This window comes from Vespa crabro, chromosome 25, assembly GCF_910589235.1.
Source record: "Vespa crabro chromosome 25, iyVesCrab1.2, whole genome shotgun sequence".
Classification (NCBI taxonomy): domain Eukaryota; kingdom Metazoa; phylum Arthropoda; class Insecta; order Hymenoptera; family Vespidae; genus Vespa; species Vespa crabro.
This window is the reverse complement of record NC_060979.1, coordinates 1,288,670-1,314,182: the sequence shown is the minus strand read 5'-3', so window position 1 is coordinate 1,314,182 and position 25,513 is coordinate 1,288,670. Positions and strand designations below refer to the sequence as shown.

The following is a 25,513-nucleotide window of genomic DNA, read 5'->3' as shown; positions in this document are numbered from 1 at the left end:
TAATTCATCAGTAATATCCGATTGAATTAATAATCTTATTAAAATATGCTTTGCATAATACCAACAATTTTATATATATTTCTGTGTGATGATCTATTAATTTTTGTCCAATGTAATGATAAACGTATAGAACGAACATAGATCCAAAGATATAATTAGTCTTTTGTAATAATTCGTTCTTATTAACAGTAAAAGAAAAAATCTGAAATAACTGGAAAAACAACTGTCCTTGTACATTCAATATCACAATAAAAGATATATTTTCTTTTCTCTTTTTTTCCAAACGATAAATAACGTTACTTACGTAAATATAATTTAGGATAATGAATAATACCGTGAATAATATCTCGGTCGGATAAATTCTCCCATGATACAGCTTTATTAAATCAACGAAACTTGCAGAGCGAGAAGAAATAAAAACATAACAAGAAATCAAAAAAAAGATATATAATAATATTATTCAATATTAGCATCTGTGCGGATAAATAGCATTGAGTACATTTTTGTAAAGCTAGATACGAACTATGTAGCATTATCATAGTATTCTATGATGTCGATGATCGACTTATATTCTTTGTCATAATTGCCTCCATGATAGATATTATGCAAATTCTTATTATATTCTTCCTCTATCTTCCATCTGTATGAAAAAAAAATATTGTACATTATAATAAAAAAGAAAAGAAATCTTTATGATCGAAAAATATTTTCCATTGTTTATCGAAAGAAATTTATATACATATCATAATATATGCTGCGATATGATTACTTACGCAACGATATTGAACAGAGCGCAGGCATGCTGAACAAATGATACAAATATAGAAGAGTGTGCTATTCCTATCGTGCTTAAAACAATTATCATTGCATATTCGTTAAAAAGAGCGAAATAGAAATGCAGCTGATATTGCGAAAAGTAGTCAATAGAAACTGGTAATACTAATTCTGTTACATCCAGTGCACCAAAGGTATGCAAAATAACACTTATCACGGATGGAAACATTAAAATCATAATATACAAATAAAAGGCAACTGAAATAATAAAATCTTATCTTAATTTAATGAGCATAATCTTATACAATCACTTTAGTAATGTAGTTGTATATTCTCTTCATGTTTTTTTACTTGCGATTATTATTGTACATTGTCTGCTACGATTAGCATAATTTTTTAATATTACTAATTCCTGCTTAGATGTCATACCATTCCAATCATTTTTAATACGTAGCAAAAGTCTCTTTATCTGAAAGTATTAATATATATTCCATTCTTGAATTATCAACAATTTATGATTTAAATGAAATATATATAAAATACATACGACTGTAACTTTCGACAATAAATTGTAATAACACAATGTGAAGCAAAGAGTAGGCAAAGTCGTTTCCAATATTTTCATAATAGGATCTACTTTCATCTCTGATGTGAAAAGGCGAAAAATCTGTAGCATAAGCAGCTGTTATTTGTATTTTAAAAATCAGTTTTATTATTTGAACTCATCTTCGAGCTATTTGGTTCTAATAACATGTTAGTATAATTATGTGTCAGAATGGGACTTACTTGTGCAAATGATGCTACTGCTATTATGATATTGAATAAATAAACGTGAATCACATGAAACGACGATGTTTCATAAGACGAAATACCAACTAATTTTAAGAATTGAATATTGTAAGTATAGTACTCGTTTACGAAATACAGCTCCTCTTGCAGAAACATCCTAGTAACTCATATGACTTATTAACTTCGACTGACTTCAACCCAATGGCATTTTTTACATGAAGAATTCTAAGTATCCTTCTAAATACATTTTTAAAATTTCCCTCCTTTTAGTCCAATTATACGTCTATAACTATACAGAAGTGTATTTTTACCTATTAAGATATTATTTATCATTTACTAATTATATGGTCGATAATTCTTTCCCTTCCACGATAGACATGCGCATTGCGTCCGCAGGCACTTCCCCTTTTCATTCTCTCGCAGTATGATTTTACTTCTCGAAGGAAAGACATCTGAGTGCTTGATGTGTTACCATAATTTTATTCTTATTTACTTATTGTTAATTGAGTATATAATAAATGATTCCACGTGAACGTGCAATTATATACTTCCTAAATTAATTATCAATATTGCTAATATTAACTTCGGCATTATAATCTGCACAAGTAGTATAACGAAACAAGTAAGTAATTATTTCGTATTGTTTCTTCACTATCCTTATCAATGTGTAGACATTATTAGACATTATCAATGTTCTTTTATCTCTGCTCTTTTTTTAAATCTTCATGCATTGTGAGTAAATAAACCATTGTCTTTATTCCGAATATTACCGTTGTCAAAAAATTTCTATTTCAGCTTTTCTATAAATATTTACTCGTATATTTATTGATTCATATATGTATTTTTGTATATATTAATAATGAAAAAATGATATATTCACGGTTTGCTGAATACGGTGTAATAAAATTCGTAGCTGGTTAAAATAATATTCTTTGTCTACATTTCGTGTCGTCTTGGAGGATTCTTCCATTGACGTTTCCCTCTCTAATCCTTTGTCGCACCAATCAAATAAACTTTGTCTGCTCCAATTAATCAATATTTTTCCGAAGCAACTGGTAAGCGAATCAACGTTTGTTGACCGCCAAGCACATGTTTGTTACACGTGTACATCTGTAAAGATAAATGTCAGCCAACACAACGAATATTTATCGCATGATTTTTATGTTACTTACTTAAGAAAATGTGATTTCTTCAAATTATATTCTTGTAATTTAATACATTTTATGCAATTTTTTTTTATATGAACGCAATCGTGACAAAAGAGTTATTCCTTGAAATGTGAAACATACGAATCAGAAAAAGAGGATACGTGTTCAATATATTATATCAATGGTGTTGCGATTAATAATTATTCAACTAAAATGTTGTATTTCTTATACTTGAATATAACGTGAGATTATACCAACTTAACTATCGATATATTGGCACCTATTAACATCTGTATTGACCATTATTTTAACAAAAATGTTTGATTAAATTACCTTTAAAAGATTTTTTGGTGGAATAGTTTTCTACTTTATCATCAAAAGATTTTTCTGTGAAATAGATTTCTACTTTTACATCGGGAGTTACTAGCACAAATAAAATTGTTTCTTACCGTGGATCGATAGAGAATTTTTTGTTATCGGCTTTTCTTCCTATTTTCATGTATTACATTTGACTTAAGAAAGAAATGTAGTAAGTGTTACAAGTATATATTATGATTATTGTAAGATAGTTATATTTTAATACGATTATGTATAAGTATGCGAATTAGATAGAATCGAAACAATCTTTAGAATATTTTTTTCTTTCGAAATGAATTGTCTCTGTGCATTGATATGCTTTCACAATATTTTATTGGTAGAAACATAACATAAAATACTTCAGTTTAATAATATAAAGAGCTTCTCCTATTATGTGTTTATTACTTATTTGATAAATATTTTTCTTTCTCATTATTATCTCGAATAAAGCAATACAAATATAAATTACAATTTTACCGGTTTTCATATTATAACGATCCCGGTATTATTTCTCATATCAGAATTGATGATTATTATAATTATATATATCAATAAATACAGCGAAACCGTATATCAAGTTGCACTGAAAATTTCTACAAAATACCGCATTTTTATTGCTATCCCAATAAAGAAGAAAAAACAAAAAATCGAACGCTTCGGATATTAATACGATGATGAAAATATAATATCTGTACAGTAGAAATAAATATTCTGAGAAAAGTAATTATGAATTTAAATGACCTGTGGTTTTAATAGAATCAATCCAAAGTAAATATATATTCAATATATTGCATTGGTTCATAGTACTCACAGTTATTGGTGAAATATCTCTTGTGATTATTATATTCATCAATTTATATCCTTAGCATTAATCACATTCTTTAAAAGTTAATTTACATTATGCAGATTTTGTATTTTTTACATATTAGTTGCAATAAATTCTTCAAGATTGTGTCTTTTTACATTCTGAATGGATTATCAACATTTCATTTACTTGTATTCAAGTTCTTCTATGTTTTGTAAAACTCTAATCGCAAAATTTAATCTTTTCTCTGGTATTCATCCATTCTCTTCCTAACATCTGATCATAGAGTTTCTTTATTCGTATTTCTTAAAGTTACTACGTCTATCCCATTATTATCTTCGGGTATCATCTTGTTTTTCCTCTTCTAAATGATTTTCTTTTTCCGATTCTTAAAGTAACCACACCTGTTTTACTTTTTACTTTAAGTTTCATTAGTTTTTCTATGAATATCTTCTTACACAGCGTAAGATGATGTGTGCAATTCTCAATAAATTTATATTTTTGTTCAAGTTTACTCAAAATATATAACATAATTCACAATATCTCGAAAGTACTCAGTATATTTTCTATAATCAGATGGCAGTTTGTGATTGATAGATAGCACAAACTGTTCGAAAAATTAATAGAAGAAAATCCTCAATTGTTTTTCATTGATAGAAATGTATTATTTTGCAATTAGGATACCCATCTTATAGGATCCCATTAAAACGGTTCTCCAATCTCGTAGAATATGGCGAAAGTATTTTTATTCTTATCATTTACGTAATTCCGTTGTTTGATTATCGAGGACAATGACATTCGAACCTACTTTTCGAATTTTCAAGGCTTTTGTGGAAAAATCTAACATTGAATCATTTTATCAGTTCTGCATTCCATTCGGTGACTTCGAACTTAGCAACTGAGAAGAAAAAAAGGATAATCATAATTCATACGTTGTGCCATAGTATAAGTGTTTTGTCAAAAATCTCCTTTCTTAAGGGCGTCCATATTAAATGTGACCGAGGTCGTGATAGGTATAAGAAGACAATTTTTTTCGTACAATTTCGTAAATATAGTAGTGTTTGATATACTTTCAAAATTGGTACTTATCCAATGACTTATTTAATATTAGAAAAATAAATAATAGACATATGTTTGATTTTGGACCTTTATTTTTTTGTGTTTTGAACGATACCGTAGACTTCGATGAAAACCTTACTGAATCCAAATTTTTGAACGACAATGTATCGCCTTCATTTACATTGATATTTGAAATGAATAGTTCAAAATTAGTAAAAAATTAAAAACTCTATAATTGAACATAATATCAACTTGTATATTGGCGTGATAATAATAAAATTTCTATTCTTTCATTTACTTCTCTTTTCTTTTTGTATTCGAAAGCTGTATGGTCCTGAATTTCATGAAGACTATAAAAATTCCAACTTTAATGCTTTTAGTTTCGAGTCATGAACCGTTGTATACGGTTACTTACCTAAATGGGGTAAGATAATTGCACGTTGAGGGAGAGAAGCCATCTGCTTGTACCTGACATTATACTTCAATGCAATAGTAAGAATCATACGAACAACATCTGCTTTTGTCGTCTACAAAATGGAAATTTGTAGTAAATTTGTATGATTGTGAGTATTATTTATATACCTATTAAGAAAAAAAAACAATCCTGTATAATTGATATAAAGAAATTATCATATGTTATTATATCCAAAATATATTTTATATTATTATTTATAAATTATTACATATCATTATTCTACATGTATTGTATAATTATTAAACGTTATAAATTAATTATTTATATTATTAGAAAAATATCTGACCTGTCTTGTTTGTTTTTGTTTCTTGTATTATCAATAAATTCTCAGACTTTAATATTCAAATAAGAATATGTAAGAATAATATTCAAATAATCTCTTCGGTACACGTTACGTGTGATGTCATCGATTTTAATTTTGAAATTAGTGTCAATAAGATAAGGACAATACGATGAGAATCATTTCTAAATAAATATTATACTTCATTTATCTTGTATAATATAAGTATAGAAATACGCAGACACACACACATATATATATGCATGTATTTATAAACGAAACAAAGTTTAACACGACCAATGATTACAATGAATGACATTAACAATAGTAATCTCTTCGAAATAATCTTCTCAGATTAATTTAATTTACTTTTATCATTTTTCATTTTGTTCTATTAAATTTTATGTCTCATTCGTATTGCGGTAATATAAAAATACAAATAACTAAATAAGACACATATGTACAAGGATCTTATCGAAATAAAAATAGACTTCTATTATTTCATTCGTTGTTAAGGAAACATTTTTCGAGCACATTTTTGAGTTATCCGATATCAAATACATTAGGGCAACTCATTTTTTCTTAATAAATTGAAAGGGTTTAAGATTGTATCAAAAGATAACTTTTTCCAAAAAGTATATTTTTTCCCAATAAATATTTTTTTTTTAGATTGAAATTCTTTATTATGACAATATGTTCTGCGCAAAAAAAAATAAATAAAATTAGTCCAAAATATACTTTAATCGTTCTCCTATTACTCGAAATGTTTAATGAAGAATCTTCATGTATAGAAAAAAAAAGAGACATACGTCTTCTTGAATTGATCATAAAATCTTTGTCTTAAATGAAGATCAATGATACTTTGATTTTATATTGATTGAAAGCTATTGAATTTTGGATGAAAATTATTGTTGCAAATTTTTGTTGCTAATGTATGGTGACTCCAAGCGTCATAAATTTCATCATATATATATTACAAATCACACTCGTACACAGCATAAATATATTGCAGTCTCATCTCTGCTTTTTCTGCATATTTTATGCACTCGATCATTTCGTTAATATTCTGAATCGCAGTAGCAATATAATTGCTTGCATTTTACATGTTGAATTAATTACCACGACTTTTTAATTATAAAGAATAATTAATGATCACGGACAATACTGCTTCCACAATACATATATTTTTATCAAAATTATTACTTATTAGTGTGATCGTTTGATAATAAAACAAATCTTTTCATTCGATCCATATTTTTTTTTAAATACGTTTCCACTTTAAGTGATCAGTATCATTTATTTTTTTCTTTTTTTTTTTCAATGTAAATATGCGTTAAAAATGCTTGTTGAATATATATAATTCACTGGCCTTCATAGCATATGATATTACACGAGGTGTTATTATATATCATAAACAACATGGATATTTATTTGAAATATTGCGATCGAACAAGAAATCCTAAGTTATATAAAACCTAATGTAAAAAGTAATAGATAAGTATAGAAATGCTTAAAAATTAAAAAAGAAAATAATTAAGAAAATTAAGAACATACATTAAACAAAGATAATAATAGATTAAAAAAAAAATAAAAAAGAAAATACACTGTAATATATATAATATATAATAAAATTGAATATAATATATGCGTAAGTGTTCAATTATTTTAAAACACGCTCGCGACTCGTCGCATTAACGATGGACTTACAATGTCGGGCATTGAATTAAAAAGAATTATCCAGTAATTAGTGTAATTCCAGTAATTAGTGTAAACCATTTAATTACAATTAATATAATTTCAATAACGATTGAAAAGTTATATAGAACAGAAACAACACCTCGTGCGATAGTGAAGAAAGAGGGAAATAAAAAGAAAACAACGAACAAAATGTCAGACGAAAATAAAAGTTTTTGTCGTTTATATTTGCAAGTCGATCAGAAGAATTAGAAATAATAGTCGTCAAGACAAAAGACGTCGAAATGGAATAGTCTGCGGGATACAAGTCCGAGAAATCATTAGTCGACAATTTCGAAAAATTCAGGCGTATTCAAAAATTTAACGATTGCCCAGTCATTCTTCCAATTAGTGGAATTGGAGTTGTGATTAAATTATTTTTGATCGATAAAATGTTGGGTAGTTGCTAGGATGGATTCATATTTAGAAACGACAAAAAAAATTGAAGGATGTTTTTTATCCTAAGGATAAATTAATCGAGCATTCGTTGAGCATTTTCAATATACCAAAATGGCAGAGTTTTTTAAACTTTCACTTGCATAGATAATGTATATTTTTCTAAGCCCAATACATTGGACTAATTGAATTGCAAATTGAATTAAACATTCTTCATGAAATAACTTGTCATTCTCTATATAGTAAGAAATGAATGAAAGACTGAAATGTACAATAAATAGGAATAATCATAGCAACATATAATTTACTCCTAATATAAAATTAGACAATAGATACTTCTTATTAAGAGAAATCCTTTTTAGTTTCTGTTATTATCTGTAATACATTCCAATTATAAAGTGATTGTTCATCGCCTTTGTACAAAGCAAACTCAGTTGGCATGTATTTACCGATCCTTTATTCGGTTAAAATTTAACCCGAATTATAAAATATCATTGCGTATGAAAATGATGCTCTCATAGACTAGAATAAAAGATAATGATTAATAAAAAAATTTGTTCATTATCATATTCCATATCATTAGAATATATTTTACCGTAGCAAAAAGATCATGGGATAGTACAATCATTCTTTTAACAGAAAGATTACATGGCATCATGCTCTTCATTATCAAGAATAGTAACATTTTTTGTGTTTTCAATGATAATAAATAAAAGGGAATTTGGCATCTGTAAAGATTAATTCATCAGTAATATCCGATTGAATTAATGATCTAATTAAAATATGCTTTGCATAATACCAACAATTTTATATATATTTCGGTGTGATGATCTATTAATTTTTGTCCAAGGTAATGATAAACATATATTACAAACATAGATCCAAAGATATAATTAGCCTTTTGTAATATGTCGCTCATATTAACCGTAAAAGAAAGTATTTGAAATAACTAAAAAAAATAGTCCGTGAACATTCAATATCACAATAAAAGATATATTAAAATCAGAATAATTTCTTCTTTCTTTTCACTTTTTTTTAAAACGAAAAATAACGTTACTTACGTAAATATAATTTATGATAATAAATAATACCATGAAAAATATCTCGGTCATATAAATTCTCTCATGAAACTGCTTTATTAAATCAACGAAACTTGAAGAACGAAAAGAAATACAAACAAAACAAAAAATAAAGAAAAAAGATATATAATAATATTATTCAAAATTATTATCTGAGCGGATAAATAGTATTAAGTACAATTTTGTAAAATTATATACGAACTAAATGGCATTATCATAGTATTCTATGATGTCGATGATCGACTTATATTCTTTGTCATAATTGCCTGCATGATAGAAATTATGCGAATTCTTTTTATATTCTTCCTCTATCTTCCATCTGCATGAAAAAAATACAATGTAAGTTATAATATAAAAGAAAAGAAATCTTTATGATCGAAAAATATTTTCTATTGTTTATCAAAAGATATTTATATACATTTCATAATATATCGTCCGAAAGGATTACTTACGCAACGATATTGAACAGAGCGCAGGCATGCTGGACAAATGATACAAATATGGAAAAGTGTGTTATTCCTATCGTACTTAAGACCATTAGGATTGCATATTCGTTAAACAGAGCGAAATAGTAATGCACTTGATCTTGCAAAAAGTACTGAATAGAAACTGGTAATACTAATTCAGTTACATCCAGTCCACCAAAAATATTCGAAATAACACGTATCATGGATGGAAACATTAAAATCACAATATACAAATAAAAGGCAACTGAAATAATAAAACGTTATCTTAATTTAATTCTGATAATCTTATATAGTCACTTCAGTAATGTAGTTTATCATTATTTTCGTGTTTTTTTACTTGCTATTATTATTGTACATTGTCTGCTACGATTAGAATAATTTTTTAATATCATTAATTCAGGCTTGGATGTCATACTATTCCAATCGGTTTTTATACGAAGCAGAAGTTTCTTTATCTGAAAGTATTAATATATATTCTATTCTTGTTTGTTTAACAATTTATGATTTAAATGAAATATTTATAAAATACAAACGACTGTAACTTTCGACAATAAATTGTAATAACACAATGTGAAGCTTAGAGAAGGCAAAGTCGTTTCCAATATTTTCATAATAGGATCTACTTTCATCTCTGATGTGAAAAGCAGAAAAAGCTGAAGCATAAGCAGATGTTATTTATATTTTAATAATCAGTGTTGTAAACTGAACTTATTTTCAAGTTAACTCGTTCTTATCACATGTTAGTATAATTATGTATCAGAATGAGATTTACATGTAAAGATGATGATACTGCTATTATAAAATTGAATAAACAAACGTGAATCATATTACACGACGATGTTTCATAAGGCGAAATGCCAACTAATTTTAAGAATCGAATATTGTAATTATAGTACTCGTTTTCCAAATACAGCTCGTCTTGCACAATCATCCTAATAACTCCTATGACTTATTGACTTCGACTGAATTCATCCCTACGCCGTTTTTTACATCAAGAATTCTAAGTACCCTTTTAAATATATGTTTTAAATGATAAAGTAGTAATAGTACTTTTCTCTAAATTGTATCGACTGGTAGAAAGTTTTTCTTTCATAAAAAAAATTCATATAATGTCTATAGCTTGTTATACGTTTCTCTCATTTTAATCCAATTATACGTGTATAACTAAACAGATGTTTCTTTCTAGCTATTAAGTTATTATTTGTCATTTGCTCCTTACATGGTCGATAATTTTTTCCCTTCCACGATAGACATGCGCATTGCGTCCACAGGCACTTCCCCTTTTCATTCTCTTGCAGTATGATTTTACTTCTCGAAGGAAAGACATCTGAGTGCTTGATGTGTTACCATAATATTATTCTTATTTACTTATTGTTAATTGAGTATATAATAAATGATTCCTCGTGAACGTGGCAATTATAGACTTCTTAATATCAAGTAATATTGCTAATATTAACGACGGCATTATAATCGGTACAAGTAGAATAACGAAAGAAGTAAGTAATTATTTCGTATTGTTTCTTCACTATTCTTATCAATGTGTAGACATTATTAGTCATTATCAATGTTCTCTTATCTCTGCTCTTTTTTAAAATCTTCATACATTGAGAGTAAATAAACCATTGTCTTTATTCCGAATATTACCGTTGTCAAAATATTTCTATTTTAGCTTTTCTATAAATATTTACTCGTATATTTATTGATTCATATATGTATTTTTGTATATATTAATAATGAAAAAATGATATATTCACGGTTTGCTGAATACGGTGTAATAAAATTCGTAGCTGGTTAAAATAATATTCTTTGTCTACATTTCGTGTCGTCTTGGAGGATTCTTCCATTGACGTTTCCCTCTCTAATCCTTTGTCGCACCAATCAAATAAACTTTGTCTGCTCCAATTAATCAATATTTTTCCGAAGCAACTGGAAAGCGAATCAACGTTTGTTGACCGCCAAGCACGTGTTTGTTACACGTGTACATCCGTAAAAATAAATGTCAGCCAACACAACGAATATTTATCGCATGATTTTTATGTTACTTACTTAAGAAAATGTGATCTCTTCAAATTATATTCTTGTAATTTAATAATTTTTATGGAATTTTTTTTTATATGAACGCAATCGTGACAAAAAAGTTATTTTTTGAAATGTGAAATATACGAATCAGAAAAAATGCGTACGTGTTTAATTTAGTATATCAATTGTGTTGTGATTAATAATTATTCGACTAAAGTGTGTTATTTCTTATGCTTAAATATAACGTGAGATTATACAAACTTATATTTATCGATATATTGGCCCCTATTAACATTTGTATGGGCCATTATTTTATCAATAATAGTTGATAACTTTACCATTAGTAGATTTTTTAATGGAATAGTTTTCTAATTTACCATCAAGAGATTTTTTCGTTGAAATAGATTTCTACTTTTTCATCGGGAATTATTAGCATAAAGAAGATTATCTACCTACGTTGTATCTGTAGATAATTTTTTGTTCTTGGCTTTTTGATTTTCGTAAGGTAATGTTTTATTTTTTCGATATAAGAAAATGGTTTAATAAATGTCATATGTACATTTACATTAAGTGTATTACAAAGTAGTTATTTTTAATTACGATTATCTTTAATTATTCAATTTAAATAGAAACTATGCAATCTTTCGAATATTTCTTTTTCTCTTTCGACAGAAATTCTCCGTATATACTGCTATGTATTTTGTTTTATATTTTGTTTATATATTTTATATATACACTATAACTGTAACAGAACTTTAATCTAGTAATATAGAAAGCTGCTAATGTGTTTGGAATTATATATTTGCTAGTTATTTATTTTTTCATGATTATCTGGCTCGAAAATTTGATACGTTGATTAAGTATCTAACTTAATGATTTTTTAACCATTCATGACTCCAATAGAATTATAGAAAGAAATATTACTATTTTGCAGGTTTTTTATAATATATTTGTTCTAGATTTTTCTATGACAGAAATAATGTTTATTAAAATACAAGTAATAATTTCTTAATTGAATTCAAATATCTAATCGGTATTAAAAAATAACAACAATATATCATATATTTTATTTTTATCTCAAAAAGAAATAAGATCGAATGCTTGAAATACCAATATTATGATAACATTATAATATTTGTATTATTTCGATAAATATTTTAAAGTAATGGATCATCAAATTAGATAAAATGTAATTTCAACATGATCAATCCAATAAAATTACTGCGTATCTTATATTTATAAAAATCAATTTCTTTTTGCCAATGTCTGTCTTATGAATTTTTTAATAAATCGCTGATGAAATAAAAAAAAAAAAAATTACACTATATCATGATAATTATATAAATGATATATCACAGATTTGAATAAATGCAGAATAAATGGAATATTTTTTTCCTTTCGTATATTCATCTTTATTCCATTTTCATATTTACAAACAATTTTTACATTCTTTTAAATTTTTATATTCTTCGCTATAATTCCGGTATCGTAGTTTTAATATTACGATATTTATTATTTGATATTGATGTCAATACTATAAGAAATATTATCAAGTTATCAATAATCAATTTATGATACTTGTATTAAATAGATTTATCTTGATATTGTTTAACATTTTTTTTTATTTTTCAAGAAAGGAATAATATAAATTGAAAAACGGATAATACCACATTACGAGTTGACGTTTTATTTGTATAAAAATATATTTTCCAATTTCCAGTTTGTTTACACGTAACCTCTGCAGCGAAATGTCAATCTCAGGACAAAACTCCAAGTTAGTATCCAAACTTTCTGTAGAAATAGAAAATTATTAAAATGTCAATATTGTATTGATTAAATAATATTGTAATTAAGTTTATTTTCTTAAGCTTATTATTCTTAACTATTCATCTTAATTATATTAATTATTCTCAATTTATTTACAATTAATTTATTGTTATTATTCTTTTTATTTTTAAGCTTTTTTTTTTCTTAAGATTATTCTTCAGCTTATCTCTCGTCTTTTTATCTCTTTTTTATTTCAATTTTGTCAATATTTTCCCGATATATCTAAAAATCATCAAATTTTTATTAATTCTCTAATTTTTCACGAATCACAACTTATTTTATTTTTCAAGACAAATATATCGGTATGAGAAAAAGTGGAAAAAAATTTTGTTCAATGTTCTCTCAAATTATATGATAAAATTTACAAAATTTCTTACGCATCAAGTATATTTATCTACTAAAGAATAAAATTTTACGAATGAAAAATTGAATTTTGCTGACTAAGTAATCAAAAATTTCATATCATTTTACATGCATATGTATGAATCTTTTTTGTTGTATTTTTTTTTCTTTTCTTTTCTTTTTCTTTTCATTTCCAAGTCTCAAAAATCATGAAATCAACGAGATCTCGATTATGAATTTTTATATTATGTGTTTCGAATCGTTACGTTTGATTTGATGCACCGAATGATAAACGAAAAAATGAAAAAAGGCCAAACGTTTCCGCATGAATTTATAGTTCATTACAAATATGAACTTCGTTCGTGCAACATCTTGCATTATACTTGACAGCGAGAAAGAGAAAAGATAAAAAATGAGAATATTATATCTGAAGATGAAGAAAATTTGTATATTTATTAGAAAAAAAAAGAAAAGAAAAGAAAAGAAAGAAAGAAAAAATTATATCATAATTATAATGCGTTACATATGAAAAAAAAAAATATATATATATATATATATATATTAACTCTAGTTTACGAAAATTCAAATGTAAAGGGTAGACTGTGGATAAACAAATTTTTTTTTTGTGATTTAAATCTTATCAAATATGTTTGAGAATTTTTAACAAAGTTACGCCAAAAAGAAAAAAGAACTAATCTAAATTGTTAATTAATACTATAATTTGATTGAATTAACAAAAATTAGAATTTATTACTATTAGAGTTACTGTGTAATTCTAATGATGATCTGTTTTACTCCATATGAATCAACATTTAGAGCTAATTATTACGATAATTAAATTGTAAAGGGAAATGTGTTTTTATTATTCTTAAAATATTATAATATATTTTATTACAACAATGAAAGAAAATATTCAAAATATCAATATAAACGAGTACAGCGAATGTTTCGTCGAATTTTTTTTTTTTTTGTTTTGATTTATCCTCACTGCAAAGTACAATGAAAAAGAAAAAGAAAAAGTAAATAAATAAATAAAAAAGAATATGAAAAAATAAAAAAATAAAACGATAATCAAATACGATTAAAAAATTATTATTATTAAATATTATATTTATTAATTATTATAAAATTAAAAAATAAAACGATAATCAAAATAGCTCGTCGATTATAAAGGGTAAATAAATAATTGTTAAGAAAATATATATAATTGTTTGATATGTATAATTTAGTATAATTTGCACTGTTAAAAATGTTTTAAAATTAAAAATTTTATCAAATGGAAATCAACAAATTTGACTGGCATATTAAAACTAAATTAGATATTATATAGTCTTTAGATATTTGTATATAGTAGATATAAATTAACTTTATGAATAATAAGTATCCTCTCTCTTTCTCTCTCTCTCTCTCTCTCTCTCTCTCTCTCTCTCTTTATATATTCTCTTATCAGCGATTATCTCTAGGATTACAATTGATATCAAATGTACGAAATTATGTGAAAGATAATGAAGATAATAATTATAATAATTATTGCGATCCTTTTATTTATTTTATTGCATTTTACTCATACACACTATTTTATTATATTAATTGCATTTATCATTATAAATGCCAATTATGGATAAGACATTTGAAATGGGATTAGGTGTAACAAAAAAAAAAAAAGAAAAAATTGAAAAAGTAAAAAAATAATAAAACAAAATAAATCTAATCGCGCGATGACCTTGCTTTAAAAAAATTCGTTTTTATTTTTTTTTTCATCATCTTTTCCTTCCTCTTCTTCTTATTGATCACTGTACTTTTTTTCGAATTTGTCATTAAAAATTTTCAATCGATTAATCAAATCACGATCGATTAATCAAATGTTCGACATTTATAGAGTATAATTATTATTGAAATAATCTCTCGTCGTTTTTGATTTAATTGGAGAATGATAAATAATGAAGGAAAGATGGAATTGTATAATCTAGACAAAAAGAAAATAAAACAAAAAGAAAGGGAGACGTATTTTTCACCATAAAATTTAAATAAAAAAAAAAAGAAAAAAAAATAGAAAAAAGAACCCATACGACCCTATTGAAATTTATTCGTGTGAATAAAAGAAAAAATGAACAAAAACAAACGTGAAAAGTAATAAAGAGAATTTGAACGATCGTGCTTACGTTTTGTTGGAAAAAAAAAAAAATATTCGAATTGCGAATCAGTAAATCGAAAAAAAAAAGAAAAAAAAGAATATAAAAGTGAGAGAAAACAATAAGAAGCAAATGTGCTACTTACCTAAACAAATGATTTGTTTCTTTTTTTTTTATTTATTTATTTTTTTTTTTCCTTTTTTTTTTTTTTTTTAATACCCGATATTACTCTATATATATATTATTTCAATATATATATAATTTATTATATTTCACTATATATATATATAATATACATATAAATTATAATAAGAATTTGTTCAAGGTCACCCTTGCATTTTTTAACCACATACACACATACATACACATATAAAGTTCTGTAATTAAAGATCTCTATGAGTATATAAATATCTCTAATTACAGAATAATCTATAAAATAAAAAAATCTATAAATAGATCACGTTTCTTAATTTACACACACACGAGCGCGCACACACATACACACACACATATATACACTTAGATACGGTCAGATTATTTTCGTTATTTATTTATTTTTATTTTTGTTCCCCCCAATTAATCTCATAAAGATCATTGACTTTTTAATCACAAAACTTTCTAATTTACAGCATTACGGATGTACAATAAACAGGCGTAACAGCTAGCAGGAATACATTTTACATAATTAAAATCGATCGTGATTTTGTAATTGTTCGAATATAAAGATAAAGATAAAAGAAAAAAAAAGAAAAAAAAAAATATCAAAGACATCATGAGATTAGAAAATCTATGAAATATAATACAAATTTTTCGATTATAATCTACAACGTGGATCCTTACGTTGATTTAATAAAATTGTCAATTTAATTATCGAGATAAAATGAAGGTATACGTGTGAAAAAGATAAAAAAAGAAAAATACAGTTCAGAACGATCAAAATCAACGATTAAAATGAAAATATATAAAGAAGATCTCTACGTTTATGTATAACGTTTATGTTTTTAAATCGATTTAATTTCTATTTTGAAATGATAGAAGTCCTGTTAAAAACTGACGGAGAATAAGTGACCGTCATGGAAAACGATACGAGAATTTATTAACATCAAAAAAATATATACTTATCGATATGTAATCGATCAGTCAGGAACTTCGATCGGGTTCAGGCATCATTTTAAAAATTTTACCATAATCGAAGAATATTTACGATCAATGGAAGGAAATCATTGATGAAATTATTTGTCATTGAGAAATTGTTAAGATGATAACTCGGCATTAGTTGCATTTATCTTTTGATACATTCGAAAAGAAAAGAAAGGGAATATTTAAATGCACCGAGTATCGACGATTTGGTAAGTTTCTTCTTTTTTTTTTTTCTTTTTTCTTCTCTCTTTTTTCTTTTTTAATTCTGATATAATTTCTATATTTTATTTTCTTATTTTCATTCAACTCTGAAATACTTTGTTTTCACTTGTCACTTTGTTTCTATTGATTACTTCACTTTAAATGATATTCATTATATAGGATTAATTTTTTAGACAATGATTTGCCTAATAATAATTTATTTATCATAAGTATGATTAATTTCATACGAAAGACACGTTTGATACAGGTTTTACGCAGATACAGCTTTTAACGCGGTATAATAATCAATAAATAATAGAACATTCGAATATACACTTTAAGTAACGTGTATACTTATTCTGAAAAATTTATTGGACAGAAATCGAGATCGAGACAAAAGGGATCGATACATCATCTTGCAATGAATGAAATGAATTTAGCGTTCAAATTTAAATATATCCAATATAATTGATGATCCATTTCTTTCTGTTTTTTTTTTTTTTTTTTTTTTTTTTTTTTATAACTTCAATACATCGTAAAGTTAATCAACATGGAGAGAAATATATTTGTAAAAATTATATACCTATGTAGAAATTATAATATTATAATATTATTATTTATTAACAACAATATAATATTATTATTTATTTATTAAAAACAATTTACGGACCGACTTCTTTTTCTTTCTTTTTTTTTTTCTTTTTTTTTTTTAATCTTTATATTCATTCAAATGATTACTACGATCACGATCGATTCTGATTGTCTAAAATAAAATCATACATACTGGTTAATACGTATAATTTTCAAAAGTTGAATACTGTAAATAAAAAATAATATTGCATTTCGATATCGTGTTTAGGAATTTAAAAAAATATTATATCAATATTCATTATTATTAATATTATATTAATTATGTTATATTAAAAATTATATTAATATTATTAATATATTCGTTGTTTGGAATTAAAAGAGAGAGAAAAAAAATGAAGTTTGATGAAAACTATTGAAATTGCTATAGTTTCTTAAATTCATATAAATATTATTTATTTATTTATTTTTTTTTTTTTTTTAAACGAATATATAAATACGAGTAATAAATTAATAATGAGGTAAATAATTCAACAAATAAATTTAGATTTATTTTTAAAATTTCAAATCAATTTTAATTGTATAAATAAATGTTAAATAACTTTTTGAAAATTTCATATCAATTTTAATTGCACAATCAATTTTAAATAATTCATAATATTTCATGTCAATTTTTTAATATTTCAAATTAATTTTAATTCCATAATGAATTTTAAATAATTCTTAACATATCAAATCAATTTTAATTGCACAAATGAAGTATCAAAATATGTAAACGTAAATAATATACTTAGAAATTTGTTTGACGTAATAACTTTGCAAATGGACGAATCGCATTCATTTCAGAAATAACAAATAATCGAATCTATCGTCCAATCGATTCCATTCAATAGGAAAATATTTTTCTGAAATAAAAAATTGAATAAAAATAAAAAAAAAAAAATATATATATATATATATACACAATTAACGCTTATTCGTATATGTTTTAGATCCAACTACGAAATTCAAATTACTAATATTTACTATTACATATATAAAAATGCATTACAATGGCTACATTACAAGGACATTTTACAACAAATTGAAGAAAGAAAATCTGATATCGGGTCATCCTCTTAACAATTTCTCAATAAAGAATTTTTTTTAAATACAAATGCTCTTCCATCATTTACAAATATATAATACTTCGATCATAGAAAAAAAAAAGAAAATGAATAAATAAATAAATAAATAAATAAATAAATAAATAAATATGTCACGTACTAAATATTTTTAACGTTCGATTAACTATTTATAAGAATATATTTCGTTTGTATAAAAAATTCATGTGAACAATGTTTCTAATGGTGCTTCCATCATTTTTCTATTTTCTCAAAACTATATATAAACGTAAATATAAACGCGAACGTAGAGATCTTCTCTCCTATCTTAATCGTTTATATTAATCAATACTTTTTTCTTCTCTCTCGTACGAATATTTATCACATTTTTTCGATAATTTAAATGACAATTTTGTTAACTCCGACGTAATGATTTATGTACGTTAAATGAAATGAAACTAAAATTCCTTTAAAAAAAAAAAAAAAAAAAAAAAAAAAAAAAAACAAATTATAATCGAAAATTTATTTTATCCTTCATGAATTTTCTAATCTCATATGTGTTTGTTTCTTTTTCTTTCTTTTTTTTAAATTTTTTTATCCAAACGATCACTATAATCACGATCAATTCTGATTATGTAAAGTAAAATCGTACTGTTATTCCTATTATTTATACATTTAAAATGTTATAAAATAATAATCCTCGTTGTTAGTATACTATCGTAAGTGTTAGTATATATTTTTGATAGAACAAATAATAGAAGAGATAATAATTACAATATCTTGTTATAATTAAAATTAAAAAAAAAAAAAAAAAAAAAAAAAACATTTATAATTTCAAAGTATTGAATTCTTCTTTTTTTTCTTTTTTTTTATATTAACCAGCTAAGCATATACATTTAATTATTAATTAATAAAAATTATTAAATTATTATCAATGGTAATATAATTTAATTTTATTAATTTAATATTATAATAATGAATATTATTAAATATGAAATTTTTTAATATAAAAATTATATAAAATTTGTGAAAACATATATAGACTTGGATCTTTCGATCGATACATGGGACAGTGTGACATTGATCAATGTATGTCAAGGTCGAGATAATTGCGATTGATCCTTCTAATATAAAATTTTACTAAAATTATAATGTACCAAAAAATATTATATTTATTATAAAAATGTATTGTGAATATATAAAAAAAAAAGAATTATATTATATCATATTGTATACGAAGTGAATAATAAAAAGAAAGATAAAATAATAAAACTATGAGAAAAAATGATAATGTTGCATTTGAACTTATAAAAAGATCATCCGTTATATTATAGACATTTTCGTTCGTTTATTTTAATATATTGAAAAATTAATTTTCAAGAGAACGCATTTTAAAACTTTATTTTTCATTTATGAAGATACCCTTATTATGAATTAAACATACCCTTATAATTAATAAATCTAAATCGATTCTATCGTATCGATAATATCTAATCTGATAGATAAAATGAAGATAATATTCACTTTCAAATGAATTTTATTTCAAATCTCTACAACTTTTCTTTCAGAAGATACGTTCTTTTGAAATTCTTCATTTATAGGCATCGAAGCACATGGCGGGAATCGTCACGTAATTACGAGTAGTAGTAAAGTGTATACTACGATCAGCTAGTTCATGTAAATTTCTAGATCAATGTGTTTCAATGTATTCATTCATAGAAAATAATATAGTGCTAATAGTATTTTAATTTTTTAAATGAAAAAAACTAATTAATAAATTAACTTCATTTCTTAAATGCATTTTTTTTTTAATGCAAATATCTTCAGAATTAAAACTCGTGAAAACATCAAACAAAATTTCGTTGTCGAGCATTTGTCATTAATAATTTATTGCAAAATATTTATATAGACAATTTCGTCAAAATTGAGGCATTAAAAATCAAATTTTGTCGCATCGATGATAAATACATTCGATTAAAAAAGAAATTGTTATAAATAATTAATTAATTGAAAAGTAAAAAAAAAAAAGAAAAAAGGTAGGCAAAAAACTCAATATATCTTATATCATACGATCTATAAATATATCGGTTTGATAAATAAATAATAAAATAACTTTAATTCTAACATTTAAATGAAGAACATAATTTAATATAATCAGTATTGATCAATTTTAAATATTAGTATTTAAATTAAGAAAGAAATACGTTTATTTATACGTAACAAATTATATCAAATTTACGTTCCATAAAATCATAAAGAAATAAATAAGAATCTACGTAAATAATAATGTATATGCTATTGATTTTACATTACTAAACGAGTAATGTAACGAAAATATTATGAATTATGTCTATAACAACAAAATGATAATAAATGCATAACAATATAAAAAAAAAAAAATAGTTCATTTTGAAAAAAGAAAGCAATTTTCAAAAAATCACGTCATTTTCACATAAATATTATATATAATTCAAATTAATTTTACTTAAAAAGAAAATAACTATTTTGTAATATATGTATATAAAACAAATACATATATACTTAATTACTTAGTGTTTTTAAAAAATAATGTAAAATATACTAACTTATTAACATCAACTGGTAACGAACAATTTTTTATCAACTATCGGTAAAATAGAAAAAAAACTTCTATTATTAATTATCGATTATAAAATAGTATTATATTCCACTGGTAAAGTAGAAAACTCCAACTCCTATTAATGATAAAACAGTGCATAATTATTTTACAGATATTGATTGCCACAAATGAATCGATAGATATTCAAGAGTAAATAGTAATAAATTTAGGCATAATAAATTCGAATTTCCAAACTAATTGAAATATAAACAATTTTATATATAGTTTTTTTTTCTTTTTCTTAAATCATGCAATTATTATTATGAAAATTAATATCTTTGTCATGTTTGCTTCCAATTAATAAAACAATAGTTTAGCATGTTGAATTATAATTCGACAATATAATTCAGAAAAATAAACTAATAGCAAACTACGTACTAAACAATATTCAACGATCAACAAACGACACCTTGTGTCTTTCAAGATAACAAAGACAACAAAAATATTGACTGATTGTAATATTTAATAATTATTTAGTAGAAATGAGAGGAACAATATAAGAAGAAAAATTTTAGGAACAACAATTATATTGCAATATAATTCTAAAGATCATTTTTACAATTAGTTATGAATTTTATTATACCGTACTATATGCATGTATAAAGTAAAAAAAAAAAAAAAAATTTTCTCAGGCACAATAATAATCTTAAGGTGAAAAAAAAAGAAAATAAAAGAACGGAACTATCACAAAACAAGTGAAAAATAAATGATAGATTATATTAACGCACAAAAATTATCTATTATAAGCAAAGAATGATACAAACAAACAATGTTTAGCTAGTACAAAATAATATATCACCAAAAAAGAGGATGATCCTTTTTTACGTTCCAATACTCGTGACGATCATCGTGCGTATGATAATATCATCAATGTCGTTTCGTGATAAAGAGAGAACAATTGTCCGTCTGGTGAGTAATCATTTTTTGTATACTCATAATTCAATCAACAATATGAAATAATAATAAAGCATCGAACACTTGAATTTCTTTCGAACTGAATACGTCACCTTTGAGAAGCAAAATCATACTGAGAGAGACTGAAAAAAGAGAAGGGACTCTGTACGCAACGCGCATGATCTATGTGGAAGGGAAACCGTAGAAAATGCGCATGTCCTTCGTCAAAAGGGTGAACGAAACAAAGTAAAAAGAAAATGACAAATAATTACTTAATGACTAGAAAGAAACACCCATTCAGTTATATAGAATAAATCTAAAAGGGAGAGATACGTATCAGAGGGTATAGATTTTATATAAATTATTCATATGAAAAAAGACCACACCGAAACAATTTTTTTTACACGTACTTTTACATTTGTTATTTTAAGAATTTATTAGACGTTCGAATTCGAATACTTGATGCAGGAAAATGGATGGAGTTAAAGTCAGTTGAAATCAATAACTCGTAAGAGCTCATCAGTATGAGTTTGCTAAACAATGAATATTTCGAAAACAAGTACTATACTTACAATTTTAGATTTCTTAAACTAATTGGCATTTGGCATTATGATATGTCGACAAAACAATTGATATATATTTGTGTTCTTAATCTTGTAATAGCTGTAGGATCATTTTCACAGGTATGACATATCCTAATACGTGATTATATTAATTTATGATTAGAACAAATCTGAAAATGATTTCCATTCAAAAGAATGATTATTAAAATATGAAGATACAACTTGTTGGACTTTAGATTTATTTACTCTTCACGTCAGAACTGAAGGTTATTCCGATCGTCAAATTGATGGAAACGACCTTACCTTCTTTATGCTTCGCAGCATGTTATTATAACATATTGTTGAATGCTACAACTGTTCGTACTTTGCTCAAATATTTTATTTTGAAATAAAAGTGACAAAAAGATATGTTACAAAAATTCTTTATGTCGTTAAACTTTCAGATGAAGAAAATTCTTTATCATATCAAATCCGATTGGAATAAATTGGCGAACAAATCGGAATTAATAATCTTAAAAACAAATGCCATTCGAACCAGAATATGTACAATAATAATCACAAGTAAAAGAAAAAAAGAAAAATTTATTATTACATTATTAAAATTTTATAATGTCACTTAAATAACATAATAATTTTCTTCTAATCTTTCAGTTACATTTTATTTGTATATTATTTTTTTGACATTACCATCCATTATTTGTATCCTTCTGTATAATTTTAATGTTGCAAACGAAACTGTATTAATCTTGCCAATTTGCCTCAATAATTTTCTGAGAGATCAAATGAATTACTATTTCACATTTTTATTTGAATGCGCATTCGTATTCATCATAACTACTATAGGAATCGCCCACTATTCTATGTTTGTATTAATTGTACAGCATGCCTGTGCACTATTCAATATCGTCGCGTAAGTAATTAATTAATAGAATTTATCATGGAATTAATATTTTCAATTTAAAGCTCTTTTTTTATAATTCATAGTAATGTTTATTTTTCACAGTTCAAAAATAGAAAATGGATTTAAAAGTAATTTCAGTCATCCCAACAATCGTAGTAAATTCGCACAGGAATATGAATGGCTCGTCGATATCATAGAGTTTTATGATAATGCAATCGAGTTCGTATCAAATTTTACAATCATTTTCTCGTTATAATTAATACATCAAAGTGCTAATAATTAATAATAATATAATTATAAATATTTTTTATTATTACATATCTCTTAAGTTTTGTCGATTTAATGAAGTTATATCATAAGATAATTTATCCATTCGAAGTATTCTCGTCGTTGCTCTTTATTATCATAAATTATCTTTACGTAAGTAATTCATTTACATAAAATTTGAAATCTAATATTTGCTCTATCGTAGCAAATTAAAAAGATAAAAATTTTGTTTCCAGTTCTTTCAGTTGCTTTCATTTACAATAAATACGACCGAAGTATTACAAAAGTTTAATTATATTATTGGATCTATGTTTGTAATATATGTTTACTGTTACCTTGGACAAAAATTAATAGATTATCATAACAAAATATTTATGAAATTGTTGGTATTGTTTTAAATTTTTTTTATTGCGATGACTAATTCACACGAATATTAAATGATAAATTAATATTTACAGATGTCAAATTCCATTTTACTCGTTTTCGTTGAAAACGCAAAAAATGTTACCCTTTATGATAATGAAGAGCCTAATGCCATGCAATCTTTCTATGAAGGGAGTGATTGTATTATCCAATCTTCATTTTGTCGCGGTAAAATATATTTTATTGATATAGACAATGACAGAAAGAGAATTTATATTAATAGAAATCTTTCATTTTAGTTAATGCGGATATCATTTTCATACGCTATGATTGTTTACAATTCATTGTAAATTTAACGAAATAAGATACTGATAATAATATATTTCGTATATTTTGGGATATAAAAATACAATGATTTTTCCTTGATAGATTGAAAATATTAAGTATAGTGTAAATCCGATGGTGATGACTCATTTTTTTTTAATATCTTTAGTATTTTGTTAATTTAATCGATATTTAATTTAATCGGATTTTGAAAATAACTAGAAGAAAAATTATTTCCTTCTCTCGCACAAATCTTGTCTATATCTATCACGTAAATCGAAAAATATTTATAAAAAAAAAAAAATTTAATATCCATATTACAATTGATCTAATTTCTTCACTGATAACAAACAGAGGATATTTTTATGAGTTTTGTTAATAAGATCCAATCATACAACTAAAAATATCTGAAAATTTAGATCTAGATCGATGTTTTAAATGCAAATTTATATTTCTTCGTTTAAGTTCACCTTACTTTTTCTACCATTCTACTTCATTTTTATTTTCGCGCCGCATTATCTATATATATATATTTCGTGACACATATATTAGGTGGACCGGAAAGTAATGTCGTTTCTGCGCATGTCGATATTTGATTGTGATTAAAAATAAAAACTTGTTAAAAATTTATTCGTTTGAATTTAATTTAAGAAAGCGACATTATTTTCCGGTCAACCAAATATTTACCTACATATATGTACTCTATGAATCAAGGAAATAATGTGTAATATATTAACTTATCAACAATCGATAAAAAAAGGAACATTTTTATCGATAGTCGGTAAAGTAGAAATCAATTTCTATATATAACTCTCGATAGAAAGATAAAGATTTATTATTTTGGTAAA

The 25,513-nt window shown here is 24.6% G+C and overlaps 1 protein-coding gene across 7 annotated transcripts; it reads left to right on the top strand.

Moving 5' to 3' along the window:
• The first annotated feature begins 1,250 nt into the window (after positions 1-1,250).
• Positions 1,251-24,796, top strand: LOC124432412. 7 transcript variants are annotated; one of them, XM_046981371.1, is made up of 8 exons: positions 7,020-10,859; positions 21,986-22,262; positions 23,254-23,720; positions 23,814-23,930; positions 24,041-24,131; positions 24,215-24,360; positions 24,437-24,569; positions 24,641-24,796. In XM_046981371.1, exons 3-8 carry the CDS (start codon positions 23,593-23,595, stop codon positions 24,689-24,691), a joined length of 666 nt encoding a protein of 221 aa, XP_046837327.1. In that variant the 5' UTR covers positions 7,020-10,859; positions 21,986-22,262; positions 23,254-23,592; the 3' UTR covers positions 24,692-24,796. The 7 variants fall into 7 exon arrangements, 1 of the variants encoding a protein (XP_046837327.1); XR_006944245.1 differs by lacking the exons at positions 21,986-22,262; positions 23,254-23,720; positions 23,814-23,930; ... (2 more) ...; positions 24,437-24,569; positions 24,641-24,796 and adding exons at positions 13,103-13,156; positions 16,313-17,032; positions 18,605-18,769; XR_006944248.1 differs by lacking the exons at positions 21,986-22,262; positions 23,254-23,720; positions 23,814-23,930; ... (2 more) ...; positions 24,437-24,569; positions 24,641-24,796 and adding exons at positions 13,103-13,156; positions 16,313-17,032; positions 17,293-18,074.
• Positions 24,797-25,513: the final 717 nt, after the last annotated feature.

What these genes read in the sequence shown, in the direction of transcription:
- LOC124432412 (XM_046981371.1), top strand. Translation starts at nt 23,593, where the DNA reads ATGAATTACTATTTCACATTTTTATTTGAATGCGCATTCGTATTCATC. An exon ending in TTTTATGATAATGCAATCGA is followed by an intron (nt 23,931 to 24,040) that starts GTTCGTATCAAA and finishes ATATCTCTTAAG; the next exon opens with TTTTGTCGATTTAATGAAGT. An exon ending in CCAATCTTCATTTTGTCGCG is followed by an intron (nt 24,570 to 24,640) that starts GTAAAATATATT and finishes CTTTCATTTTAG; the next exon opens with TTAATGCGGATATCATTTTC.